General features: G+C 43.6%; 1 protein-coding gene across 1 annotated transcript; it reads right to left on the bottom strand.

Moving 5' to 3' along the window:
- Positions 1 to 1778: 1778 nt before the first annotated feature.
- Positions 1779 to 9230, bottom strand: pnp5a (purine nucleoside phosphorylase 5a). The gene is made up of 6 exons (XM_080547678.1): positions 8936 to 9230; positions 7232 to 7401; positions 7020 to 7123; positions 4664 to 4839; positions 4203 to 4393; positions 1779 to 2469 (listed from the first exon to the last, which is right to left on the bottom strand). The coding sequence occupies exons 1-6, from the start codon at positions 8956 to 8958 to the stop codon at positions 2246 to 2248; spliced, it is 888 nt and encodes a 295-aa protein (XP_080403804.1). The 5' UTR covers positions 8959 to 9230; the 3' UTR covers positions 1779 to 2245.
- Between the last annotated feature and the right edge of the window lie 5048 nt (positions 9231 to 14278).

Here is a 14278-nt window from a genome sequence, read left to right on the forward strand (position 1 = left end):
CAGCTCATTAACATACACACACACAGACACACGTATACACACAGAGACACACACAGCTCATTAACATACAGCTCATTAACATACAGCTCATTAGCATGAATCTCATTAGCATGAAGCTCATTAACATACAGCTCATTAACATACACACACAGACACACGTATACACACACAGAGACACACACACAGCTAATTAACATACAGCTCATTAACATACAGCTCATTAGCATGAAGCTCATTAGTATGAAGCTAATTAACATGAAGCTCATTAACATACAGCTCATTAACATACATAAGCATACACATACATATACACATACTCATACACACACATCCACACATACTCATATCCACATACTCATACACACACATCCACACACATACACATACTCACACATCCACACACATACTCATACACACATCCACACATACTCATACACACACATCCACACTCATACACATCCACACACTCATACAGCTCATTAACACATATATACACACACACATCCAGTCACACGGTGAGACACATTGAATGTAGACATCCAGTCACACACGCGCACAGACACGTCCAGCAGGTCTGATAATGGTCTGACTGGATTCGCCTCGAAGAGTAGATGTTCTTTGGTGTGTTTGGTGTCCAAAACGGTCATTGCATTCCCCCATAGAGACTCGGGCCGGTAGACGCACTGACACAGAAGAAGAAGAAGAAAAAAAAAAAAAAAAAATATATTTTGAGGCGGGATTTTCAAAAATATATTTTCAAAAGGGAAAATTCCTCTCTCTCTCTCTCTCTCTCTCTCTGGACTGAGCCCAGGAATTATTTGCCGCTGCGCATGCCTTTTTTTTTCTTCCTGTTTGTCCTTCACATTGAAAAGTGCAAATTGACCTGCCCGCCTGGGATTCGAACCCAGGACTACAAAGTCTACCTTGCGGCAGACTTACACACTGAGCTAACGAGCCAGTCATACAAACATATAAAAAAAAAAAATCTCGACATCTACTGGCCAGTGTGGAATCGCGGACATTGGCTGTCAGAGAATAGAATCCTATTATCCCATTTCTCTCTTCCTCTAGAATGACCTGTCGTTGTCTGTGTGTGTGTCTGTGTGTGTCTGTCTTTATTGAAATTGACAAGAAATGATGGACAATGACTCCACGCGGGGCTCGATCCTGGGTGGCTGCACGTCTCTCTCTCTGTCTGTCTTCTGAGACACAGGAGGGACTTCCGCATTAGCGGTGTTAGCTTAGCAATCTCGTTGTGTTTTAACTTCAGTTTAACATGACTTCCCGGGCTCGTAGGAAGCTGGCTGACGGCTTAAAATGACGGCCCTTTACCAAGCTTCTCAACCGTCACCAAGCTTCTCAACCTTTACCAAGCTTCTCAACCTTTACCAAGCTTCTCAACCCCTTTACCAAGCTTCTCAACCCCTTTACCAAGCTTCTCAGATACTTACGGAGCCCCCCTGGGGTCACATGGTAGAAAAAAAATATTTGATGTGTGAATCCGTGCCCTCTGTTTAGTAATTCGTTCCCTTGGTTTAGTAATTTGTTATGGTTATGGTTAGGGTTATGGTTAGGCCCTACGAGCCAGAATGATCGCAAGGATTCTAACCCTAACCCTAACGAATTACTAAACCGAGGGAACGGATTACTAAACCGAGGGAACAGATTCACACATCAAATATATTTTTTCTACCATGTGACCCCAGGGGGGCTCCGTAGATACTTGAACTTGATTGACCGATAACATAAATAGTTCAAGAAATTAAAAGAGACTCAAGCTGAGTAATAAATAGTAAACTTTAGTAACAACATTCATATTAAAAAAAGAACAAGAGCAGAAAAATACATCTATAGACAGAATACACGTTAATACATTAACAGCAGATTCTTGCTCAATGTTAAGTTAAATTAAAGACATGTACACAAGCAAATTGATATTAAGTTAACAGTATCAACTGAAGAGGACAATACAAATATCTTGAGGACAGTTTTTTTCCAGTTGCCCCCTCTGCAGGAATGTATGTATGTATTGGTTTTTAAAAAATAAAATAAAAAAATAATTTAAAACAAAAGAATGTGTTTAAGAAGAGCACTGGGATGGAGGGAGCAACTGTGCAAGTCAGTAAAATGTCTGTTACGCTGATCTCAGGTCAGGCACAGTGGTTGGCAGTTCATATAAAAACAGGTCTTATATTTTTTCTGGGGCCGGTTGAAACTGATCCAGGGACTGTTCTGATGGGCGTATTCAGGCGTAGTTGTTGTTGTTGTTGTGCCCCATGCGGGTGACCATGGTGGAGACCAGCCTCTCCAGCTGCGAGGCCCTCAGCTTGCCCGTCTCCAGGACCTCCTCGTGGTTGGCCTTCTCCTCGCTGTCGTAGTCCATCACGGCCTGGTTGGTGATGAGAGACAGGGCGAAGACGCGCATCCCGCAGTGGCGCGCTACGATCACCTCGTGAACCGTGCTCATTCCTGAGAGAGAAGGGGCGAGGGAGAGAGAGAGAGAGAGAGGATGTTAGAGCAGTATAAAACAAATGACATGAACATTCAGATGGTCTTAAAATTACACAAACAAGGAAGATAGAGAGCTGGGTATCGCCACTGATTTCCCAAAATGATTCGGTTCCGATTCGATTCGATGATTTAGTTACGATACCAATTTTGCTTGAATATGAAAGAGATTCTCAGAACTGATGCTATATATGATTCAAGGAACCCTCTAACATGTTGCATTGTTAAATATCAATGCTTACCTTAAGAATTGACTCCAACGCAGTTACATGAATGGACTTTTTATTGGAACATAAATGACCATGACCAGCATTGACCAACACGAGTTGTGCAAAATCAGACACTTGACTACAGGAAGTGCTTTCTTAACTGCAGTTGGGATTTTGAGAGCCACTTGTGAGGCTAGGGGGTGTTCTCACTAGAACATTTGCTTCACTTGGAATCGGAGTTTAGGATAAAATTCGCTTTGCTCTGCGTCGTTTGGAGCTGTGAGAACGCGCATTCGAAGTCACTCCCGGAGCAAAGAACCAACGGATGCTCCGCTTGAAAAGGGTGGTTTCGCTACGGTTAGAAACGACGCATCGAGGCAGTCCATAGGAAAACAACAGCGCATGCGTGTTGATCTGGATAAGAGAGCGGGACGAACGGGCAATTTTACATTTTTCTAACCAATCAACTACCACGTCTGTTGCTTCGATTGCGTATGTTACTTCGTTTACATAAAGGGCTGTGAGAACGCAAATCAGAGAAATAATTCATGCAACAATGTTGCAAACTCATCCACTTGCTCCGGGTCCTGATTCGGACTTTCATGTGAGAACATGACCTTAGTTGAGCGTGTGCGCAAAACAGCCAATGTGCAATAGCTCCATCAACTGCACAGCGTGGTGAGACACATTCCAATTCTTTGGTCTTCATATCGGCAACCAATCTAAATGTTCAGACCTTTCTTTTGAAACACGGAACTACGCTTCAACGTTGTTGAGAATCACACAAACACAAACTCGCTAGCCAAAATAATGCAAGGCAATGGATTCGGTGAGTAACTAGTTAACTATAACACTACTTTACATTGTTAGCAGGCTCACAAAACAAGCTGTGTTAGTCGACTAGTGATGTGTCATTGATTTTCAACAAAGTGGAAATGCATTCACATTTTTCAAAAAGTCTGATCATTACATCAGATCGCGATATGAGGACCAAAGCATTAGAACGTGACATATTTGCAGCAAGTTGCGATGTCATGTTTCACATTTGTGTACATGTTTGGGATTATCGCTTCACTCAACTGTTTGCGTGGTTCTAGTACATTGACGTGACATATGCAAAAGCAGATCCGAAACAAGCCTCGCTGGAGAAGACGCTTGTTTGCAAGTTACAGTCCAATTCTCTGCGTGCCCAAAAAATATCCGCGTTTCATATGCAAGGATATACGACTGTACAGCGATATATTTAAAAAAAATAATCCTGAGTGGGGCAGTCCCACTCATATTTTTCTTTTTTATTGTGATAGAGATAGTAGAGATATGACAGGAAGGATGGGTGAGAGAAGGGATGACATGCAGGATATGTCCGCGGCTGGAAACGAACCGGGAACCCTGCGGTTACATGGTCAACGCTTAATCCACTACGCCACCTAAGCACCCATGTACAGCAATTTTTTAAACCCAGCCCTAGAGGAGAGTGGGACTCACCGACAGCGTCAGCTCCCAGTTTGTGCAACATGCGACACTCAGCGATGGTCTCGAACGAGGGTCCTCCCAGGACACAGTACACCCCCTCCCGGAGGAAGTCTCCGTAGCCCAGCTCCTGACCCACGTCCTGGGCCAGCTGCTGCAGCTCCCTGTCGTACGCGTCAGACATGCAGGGGAACCTCACCCCAAACCTGAGAGAGAAGGAGGGAGAGAGAGAGAGAGAGAGAGAGAGAGAGAGAGAGAGAGAGAGAGAGAGAGAGAGAGAGAGAGAGAGAGAGAGAGAGAGAGAGAGAGAGAGAGAGGGAAAAGGTGTTACACCTCAATTCCACAGGACACAGACACACAGATACACAGGACACACACAGACACACACACACACACAGACACAGACACACAGACACAGACACACAGGACACACAGGACACACACACAGGACACAGGACACACACACACACACACACCTTTCATCATTGGGTCCAGCCAGTGGGTTGTTCCCAGCGAAGCCGGGCATGTTGAGGTGGTCTTTCATGATCATGATGTCCCCCACTTTGAAGTCTTGGTTCAGTCCTCCGGCAGCGTTGGTCAACATGACCGTCTCCACTCCCAGCAGCTTGAAGATGCGCATGGGCAGGGTGATCTGGAACACAACAACCACACACACACACCTTATCACACACACACCTCATCACACACCACAACAAACTAAATACAAGACCATTTTATCATATGATGTTTGTATATCCTGTGTTTATATTCCATTTATATAAAATATGTATCAGGGTTCCTACAAGTTTCAACAAGTCAAATTTTTGACCTTTTTTTAGATAGATAGATAGATAGATAAATACTTTATTTATCCCCGTGGGGAAATTCATTTTGCCGCGCCACTCCACTAAAAACCACACATAACAACACAACACAACATAAAGGACAGACAACAACACTGGGCCAGCCATGTACAGTATATAAAAAGCAGTGAGATCTGATATAAAGGTGGATTAAAAGGATGGCTATAGTTATTTATATTAAAATACTAAAAAAGTGATGATGGTGATTAAAATAAATAATAAATACAGATTCAGGAGCCTTGACCCCGACTGCTACTTTAGTTGCCATTGAACAGTCTTAGTGCAGCCGGGATAAATGATTTTTTATATCGCTCCGTCCGGGAGCGGATCGTAATGAACCGCCCTCTGCGGCGGCTGCTGGTTTGCCCAGCGAGGACATGATGGAGGGGGTGGTTGGGGTTGTCCCTGATGGACAGCAGCTTACTCCTAGTCCTTCTCTCCACCACCGTCCCCAGAGAGTCCAGGCTCCTTCCCACCACTGAACCCGCCTTTTTTACGAGCTTGTCCAGCCGTCCGGTATCCCTCTTGGTGATGTTTCCCCCCCAGCAGACTGCAGCGTAGAAGAGAATGCTGGCCATGACAGACTGGTAAAACATGGCCAGCATCTCTCCACACACTTCAAAAGACCTAAGTCTTCTTAAGAAGTACAGCCTGCTCTGTCCCTTCTTATAAAGTGCCTCTGTGTTGGTGGACCAGTCCAGTTTGTCGTCCAGATGCACCCCCAGGTACTTGTAGGTCTTCACCACCTCGATATCCTCGCCCCGGATGTTAATGGGCAACCGAGGTGGCTTAGACCTACGGAAGTCTATAACTAGCTCCTTGGTCTTGGTTTGGTTGAGGAGCAGACCATTCCTCTCGCTCCAGACGCTGAAGGCTCCTATCAGATCCCTGTACTCCCCCTCCCGTCCATCCCTCACGCACGCCACTATGGCTGTATCGTCAGAGTACTTCTGTACGTGGCAGGACTCAGAGTTGTGTTTGAAGTCTGATGTGTACAGGGTGAACAGGAAGGGAGCCAGCACAGTTCCCTGCGGAGCCCCGGTGTTGCTCACTACTGTGTCCGAGACACAGTTCCCCAGCCTGACTGACTGTGGCCGTCCTGTGAGGTAGTCCATGATCCAGGATGTAGTGGAGGGATCAACCCCCATACCTGAGAGCTTCTCTCGGAGTAGAAGAGGCTGGATGGTGTTAAAGGCACTTGAACCTTTAGACCTCGTTGAATATAATTTTAGACCTATTCGCGACACCGTATGATAGCTTTTTGGCATCCTCGAGGTGATGAAATTAGCGATTTCACTGCCATAGTGGTCAGACTGATTTCCTTGCAGGATCTCATTTTTTAGACCGAATAACTTTTTTAAGGCCTTAAAATTTGGTTTGCTGGATTTTAGACTTTAAGGATTTTTAAGACTAGTGTGGGAACCCTGATGAATGCATTTGACTACATGCAATAAGGCAAATTTCCCCCTGGGGGAAATTCTTAACAAATTGTATCTCTGCTCTACTTTTGAAATAAAGTAACCCATGTCTGGATGGTGTAATGGATTTTTTCATCTTATAAATGTTTTAACATTATATGTATTGTATGTATTCCTGTGGTATTCATGTTCACACAGAATGTGACAGTATGTTTCCATGAGGTGGGTTCCCGTGGGATTGTTGTGAGTCTGACTGTCCTGTTTGTGAACACAGAGCTGTTTGGGCCTTGTGTTCATAAACAGTTCGTTTAGGACTCGCTGTCGGTCCCACGGGAACTTACTATCTGTTCTCAGACTCGTTATCAATGTTATGACTACGTATGTTGACAATATATCAATTGTACTATGTGAGAGTTTTGTGTCAGTCTCTAAAAGTTGACTGTCCGCTCTAGAGCTGTAAAGATCATTTTCTTCAATAAATATTATACCTAGATTTAAAGCAATTCCTATCTTGAGTCTCATTAATAATCCACGACAATGGACAGACGTACCTTCTGGATGGCGTAACCCTCGTAGAGATGGAACCGTCCCTGCATGCACACGCATGGCTTCCCCTTCAGAGTCCCGAACACCAACCGCCCTGCATGGCCATGCACTACAACAACATGGAACCCTCCCATTAGAATGTGTGGCTCTGGCCAATACAAAGTGCAAACTGTTTGGGGACAATTCATTGAAGCCACAGCCACAGAGAAACACACACCTGTGCTCTGGGGGAAGTTAGGGATGTCCTTGTAGTTGAACGTGACCTGGTCCTTCAACAGGTCAGCCAGGCCTCCCATCCCTGAGCCGCACACGATGCCCACCAGGGGGCGCACGGCGGTCTGGGCCATTAGCCAGTCTGCAGTGGCCTTGCAGTCATCATAGCCATACCTGAGACAGACAGACAGGGTGCTGCTGTTAGAACAATAATCCAATCCAATGGATGCACTCACTTCAGGGTACCATGTGTACCTGTATGTATGTTAGGGTACAGATGTTTTCTGAGTAGTAATCCAAGACTGAGGGTTCTGCTAATGAGGGTGTGAGAACACACACACACACAGACACACGCGCACACACACACACACACACACACACACAAACACAGAGACACACGCACGCACGCACGCGCGCACACGCACACACACACACACACACACACACGCACGCATTCCTACAGAGCCAGGAGAGTCATGCCTCCTCTCAGGGTTTCACAGAAAGGTCAACATGCACAGGTCAGGAGCGTCCCCAACACCAACACACCCCTTGTCTAGCCCAGTTTTTTTTTTTTTTTTTACCTAAACTAATAACATCTGTAGGCCTACACCATGTTCCAACCATGACACCAATTATCTGAATTAATTCCGAGCTTTGACCGCAAAAAGACAACATTTTCTAAGAACACACAGACTATGATATTAAAACTGAAGAACCATGAATACGGTTAATTGTAGGCTGTTGCCACATCAGTATAAACTGCCCAAACGATAGAGATGATTCTAAATTAATTTACAATGCAATATACAGCAAATAATATCCTAATTTTGGTAAATATTGGCGCAAAAATACAACATAGGATCAAAATATGATATAAATGAGCTCTTTTCTTCAGAATTGGAGCGTTGCAAATTCGCCCTTTTCAGCAGCTAAAGTTAACCAAAACGGGTAGGTCGATTTCAACAGTGAGTCTTGTGAATACGATCGAAAATCGTGTTTTAAACATTGCATTGATTTTACATTAAGTGATTTGATTTGGTTTTATCTTTCTAAAACGTTCCAAGGGCATCCCCCTGTCAGTAGTATCTGCTCGCATCGCACGTGCTTGTTTCTTGTTTCTGCCCATAATATAACACGTGTAGACCTGCGACGTCACATTTCGCCCTATTTGGCCATGTGCGACACATCGTGACGTTAGAATTATAAGGTTCTATCTCCATTTTTGTCAAAATTGAGTTTTTTTTACATAATCTGATCCATTAGGTGTTTATTAATGCCTGTGTGGTGTTATTTCTAAAATGTTGACATTTTTGAGTTAGTAATTCATAAAATACAAAGGTTCCATCTCACAGAACATAATGGAATGTAAAAACGTTGACGCTCAATATCTCTGAACTACCCTAAACGGAGATAGAACCTTGTCATTCTAAACGGAGATAGAACCGTATCATTCTAAACGGAGATAGAACCTTATCATTCTAAACGGAGATAGAACCTTATCATTCTAAACGGAGATAGAACCTTATCATTCTAAGCTCACGACATGCATATATAGGAACACTCAAATCTGGGTAACATTACCCAGATATGACGGTAGGAATGATGCAACATCCTCCTGCCCATTATGTACACTATGTACAGTATGCCCCCCCAGGAAAGGCAATACAGTGTCAGAATATAATAAAGAAAACCCACTAAAACCACTCACCCAGTGCCTGAATCGGGAAACATTCTGAAAAAGAATTAGAATGTGTCTTGAGTTCTTTAAAAAAAAAAAAAAAAAGCAGCGACCGAATTCGTAGACCGAATAAAATCAAATGGAATTAACTGGCGAGAAAAGAAAGCGACAGCTCTATATATAATATAATATACCTTAAATAATGAATGTTTTGGAATAAATTAAATAAAAGCAATGGCAGCAATAAATAGCCACTGTTTTAAGTCTTTAGGTAGGTAGTCTCGTTGAGAACCGTTATAGTGTCCCGAGTCTGTCTGTCTGTGTTCCTCTTGGAGTCTGTATGGGGTGCAGACACACAGACATAATTATAGACGTCTCTCCCCTCACACACACACCGCCCTCTTAAAGTGACGCAAATGAATTCAGCACATCCGATTGGACCAGGTCTCACACCTCCTTAAAAACGAGCAATTGTGTGTACATGATGAATGTTTTTTTTTTTTTTTGACTGGTCAAAATACAGTATGTTCCAGTTTTTAGGTCACTTGAGCTAATAAATCAATGATTCGCTTAATTGTCGGCGCACCAAATGGAATACATATATATAAGATGTGTGTTAGTCAAAGTCATGTGATTATTACTACACCTACTTACGCGAAGGGACAATAAAACATCATAAAATATCTTATCATGTTTTTCCCAATAATATCCGTTGCATAATACGGATGTTTTTGATGTTTTTGATGTTTTGGACGTCACGCGTCTTTCACCACATCACATCACACCACATCACCATGTGACAGCCTGACAATTCCATCAGTCACACCCTCGCAAATTATTATTGCTTTTTCATTTCATTCCTTCAACCTTTATTTAAAACTCGAAAGAGAAGAATAAAAATAAGAATAAGAGAATACAAACTTAGAATAAAAGAAAAAAAGCTAAAATAAAGCAATTACAAACTGAAGTGCAGTGATTTATAGATCAAAACCTTGAACTGTGGAAAGTTTGGAAGTTAAGTACATCAATCTTTAAAGTGCGTTGCAGATCATTTTCAAGAGCTAGGAGCACTAAAGCAAAAGGCAAACGTCTTTCCAAGTGTAGAATGTACTTGTAAATCTTGATGGATAATGAAAAACATGTGATTTGACATATTGTTTTTGTTATTGTTGCCAGGGAGATGGTTTACAGTATAACAGGCCTACTACTACACACCTGTTTTGGCTTGTTATCAATAGGAAGGATCACATGTATGTGTCTAGGTAGGCTACATAAATCATAAATGAACGTCTAACTGTCGTTGCTTCCTCTTTTATTTATTTATGGCATATGTGACATTCCCATTGGGTTGCCAGTTATCTATTCAACTGATAATATGTGGGACGAATGAAGTCAACAAGTACAACATTTAACATTCAAACCTATTCATTAAGCCTCAGGGGGGCACCAGAAACTTAGAGGGGTGGATTTGTGTTGTATTGTAGTCCCCCCTAACCCTAACCCAGTCAAAACAACAGTCTGTTATTATTCTCTGGGCCGGAAATGACCTCAAATGGACACAGATTCTGACAGACGAAGGGCTTTATTTGTTGTCTCTTTTACACAGAACCCAGGTCAGGTGGCACGCCTTAGGCTGGACCAATGAGAGAGCTGACCTCCTGTGATGTTACTGTCTAACTTGTTTGCCATTTCTCCAGTGTTTACAGCCTAATCAATACAAATGTTCCCCCTCGCCCTTTGAAATTGCTTGTCATCCTCATGTAACATCCTATCTGGGAACTGATAGGGACAGCGGAAAAGGGTCATCTGGCACAATATTTGTCTATTACCTGACCTGATTCATGGAATATTTGACTACCTGACCGGCCAGCATTGATCAGATCTTCTGTAGCTATCAGGTTGGTATTGTTAACTTTGCTGTAAAGGGTTTATTAGGTCTATTGTAGCCTTATAATTCAATCAATTCAATCAAAAGAGTGAATTGAAATTCGAATTAAAAAATATTTTTTATGCCAATTGTTCCATTCCATTAATTTGTTGGAATTTAATTGACTTCCTGAATTGACAGAATTGAGGCCTACATACTGTAGTTCCCCGGGTTACTTTGTGTAAAGGAAGTGCATTTACAAAGCCAGCGACCTTTTTAAGGAAAGGTTGTGACTAAGCTTCAGAATCAGACTCAGAATCAGACTCAGAATCAGAATCAAGTTTATTGTGACATCCTATTATACAAAAGTATAAGAGAGTAAAACTTGTCAGTTCCTTGACATTGCAGCAGCAAGAGAAAAAAAGTGAATACTTATTTTTTTTAAAACAGACAAATAAGACAAGAGGTGATCGAGCAATATAATAATACAAATAACAAGTGTATTGCACTGGGTAGCAGTAGATGGTAGAGGTAGTATTAGAGTAAAGTGCCTGTGTACGGTACGTGAGATGTGCTTAAGGGTAATTAGCCCATGTGCGTGGAGTGTACTTAAGGGTAAATAGTCACTAGTCCTTAGTAGGCTTGTTCATAAGCCTGATGGTGGTAGTAGCTGTTGTTTACCTTCCGTGTTTTGGCCCTGAGGCTACGGTACCGTTTCTTGTGTGGCAGCGGGTCAAACAGACTGGGCTGAGGGGTGACTCGGGTCTTCGATAATCCTCCGGGCTTTGCTGGCATATCATCGTTTGTCGTATATTATTATTGGAGGGAGGGAAGCTCACATCCCCTGATGCTCTCGCTGTCCGCACCACCCTACGCAGCGCTTTGTCGTTGAGGGGGGCAGTGCAGTTACCGTGCCAGGCAGTGATGCACCCAGTCAGGATGCTCGTGGTTGTGCCCCTGTAGAAGGATCCGTAGGATCTTGGACCCGCATGCCGCACTTCTTCATCCGCCTGAGGTGAAAGAGGCGGTGTGCTGTGTCTTTATCACCACCTTTGACACCTGTCACCTTGGTGTCCCAGGTGAGGTTATGGTGGATATCCCTTTTGGGGGATAAAATATACATTGTAAAGGTTTAATTGTGTTAAGATTGTATATATTGAAGTTACTTTTGAGGCACAGGAACTGGAGGGAGGGGTCTGTCTGAGCAATTCAGCATAGTAAATCATTCTACACCTCAATGGAGACCACTTCTGCCGCTCAAAGTGCTGGCATTTGCATTGTCATAAGGACCTGATCACCTCTTGTGTGTGCCCTGGGTCTGTCTGGAACACCCAGACACTAGAAACAATGTAACCCCTCCACCTTCTGTGATCACTCTGTGCAGAGGATCCTGGGAAGGATTGGGAGGCCTTACAGACCTGTATAAATGTGAGGCTCTGAGAAGTGCTCAGGAGGAACTTAAAGCTGCTGACTCTATGTACAGTGGACCCGTTGATGGAGATGGGGTCCTGTTCCCGTGTCCTTTCTTCCTGAAGTCCACCACGAGCTCCTTGATCTTTTCGGCATTGAGAGCGAGGTCGTTTTCCCGGCTAAACTGAGCCAGGCAGTTGACATCTTCCTTATAGGCTGTCCCACCGCCGCCAATTACTATAGTGTCGTCAGCTTAACTTAATCACAGAGTTGGAGCTGTGCGTGTTCCACAGAGTCATGGGTGTAGAGGGAGTAGAGGAGGGGGCTCAGGACACAGCTCCGGGGGGCTCCTGTGTTGAGGGTCAGAGGGTCATCGGTCCGACAGGAAGTCCAGGATTCAGTTGCATAGGCCGGGGTTGAGGCCTAGGTCTCTGAGCTAGGTGTCAAGCACTGGAGGGGACTGTGGTATTAAATGCTGAACTGTAGTCTAGGAAACAGCATCCTCACGTAGGCGTTCCTCTTGTCCAGGTGGGTGAGGGCGGAGTGGAGTGTTGAGGCAATGAGTTGTCGGTCGGTGAATCTGTTTTGGCCGGTAGGCAAATTGGTGAGGGTCCAGGGTGGGTGGTAACGTGCTGTGGATCAGGGGCCTTGACATGGCTTCTCAAAGCATTTGCTCACGATGGGAGTGAGAGCGACAGGGCGCCAGTCATTTAGGCATGATATACTGTGTTCTTTTTCAGCACCGGGAACAATGGTGGATGACTTGAAGCAGATTGGGGACTATTCCCCTGGAAAAGGAGAGGTTGAATATGTCTGTACACACACCAGCCAGCTGCGTTCATGCATCTGACTACCAGAACATTTCCACCTTCACACTAAAATAGATGACCTCGTAAGACACAGACCCCATGATGGGAATTACCTTCATCCCAACATTCCAGTCATCCAGTGTGTGTGTGTGTGTGTGTGTGTATGTGTGTGTGTGTGTGTGTGTGTATGTGTGTGTGTAAATCTTTAGCATGACCTGCATGTGTGAATGACACGTTGTCTTTGTTTCTATGCCTGAACAGACTATGATGTCCTATAATGTACCAGGCTGATTTCTTAAAGCAAGTGTATCATCTGATTTAAGTCACATGGCACTAACATCACGAGAACCACACATTTGGATTAAGTGATTCAATCTGAAACCGCCCCAGAATCCATTAGCTCGACAGTGTCCACTATACTCACAGCCAAACGTCTTATTATGCAGTTAGGTCCGGAAATATTTGGACAGTGACACAATTTCCATAATTTTGGCTCTGTACGGCACCACAATGGATTTGAAATGAAACAATCAAGATGTCATTGAAGTGCATACTTTCAGCTTTAATTCAAGCGGTTGAACAAAAATATTGTATGAAACGTTTAGGAATTGCAACCATTTTTATACACAGTCCCCTATTTTCAGGAGCTCAACATAACATAATCATAAATAAATGTTTTTTAATACTTTGTCGAGAATCCTTTGCAGGCAATGACTGCCTGAAGTCTGGAACACATGGACATCACCAAATGCTGGGTTTCCTCCTTTGTGATGCTTTGTCAGGCCTTTACTGCAGCTGCCTTCAGTTGTTGTTTGTTCGTGGGTCTTTCTGCCTTTAGTTTTGTCTTCAGCAAGTGAAATGCATGCTCAATCGGGTTGAGATCAGGTGATTGACTCGGCCGTTGCAGAATATTCCACTTCTTTGCCATAAGTGTGTGTGTGTGTGTGTGTGTGTGTGTCTCAACTGTGTGAAACAGGGGCGTCTCTGTGGCTTCGGCTTCAAGGACAGTCGCTCCTGCTCTCCTCCTAGTCTTTGAACAAAAAGGAGTGGGAACGGGAGAGTTGAGACAGAGAGATAGGAGCGAGGGAGAGATGGAGGAGGGGGAGGAAAAGAAGGGCATGGTGAGGTAAAAAAAAAAACAACTGTAATTGATAAAGAAATAATGAAGGAATAGCCCACACTGGCCCATGAAACAGCTATTGAGTCAATTGTCCAATGACATTTGGTCCCTTGAAAAAGAGGGAGCTACATATTAAAGAGCTGTAATTCCTAAACCCTTCCATCAAT

This window comes from Nansenia antarctica (assembly GCF_963989245.1).
Source record: "Nansenia antarctica genome assembly, chromosome: 17".
Taxonomy (NCBI): Eukaryota; Metazoa; Chordata; class Actinopteri; order Argentiniformes; family Microstomatidae; genus Nansenia; species Nansenia antarctica.

Bases quoted from the DNA above. Each gene is read 5' to 3' on its own strand.
- pnp5a (XM_080547678.1), bottom strand. From the start codon at position 8,958: ATGTTTCCCGATTCAGGCACTGG. The intron at 4,840-7,019 runs GTACGTCTGTCC...GTTGTGTTCCAG, and splicing joins AGGGTTACGCCATCCAGAAG to ATCACCCTGCCCATGCGCAT. The intron at 4,394-4,663 runs GTGTGTGTGTGT...CTTCTCTCTCAG, and splicing joins GCTGGACCCAATGATGAAAG to GTTTGGGGTGAGGTTCCCCT.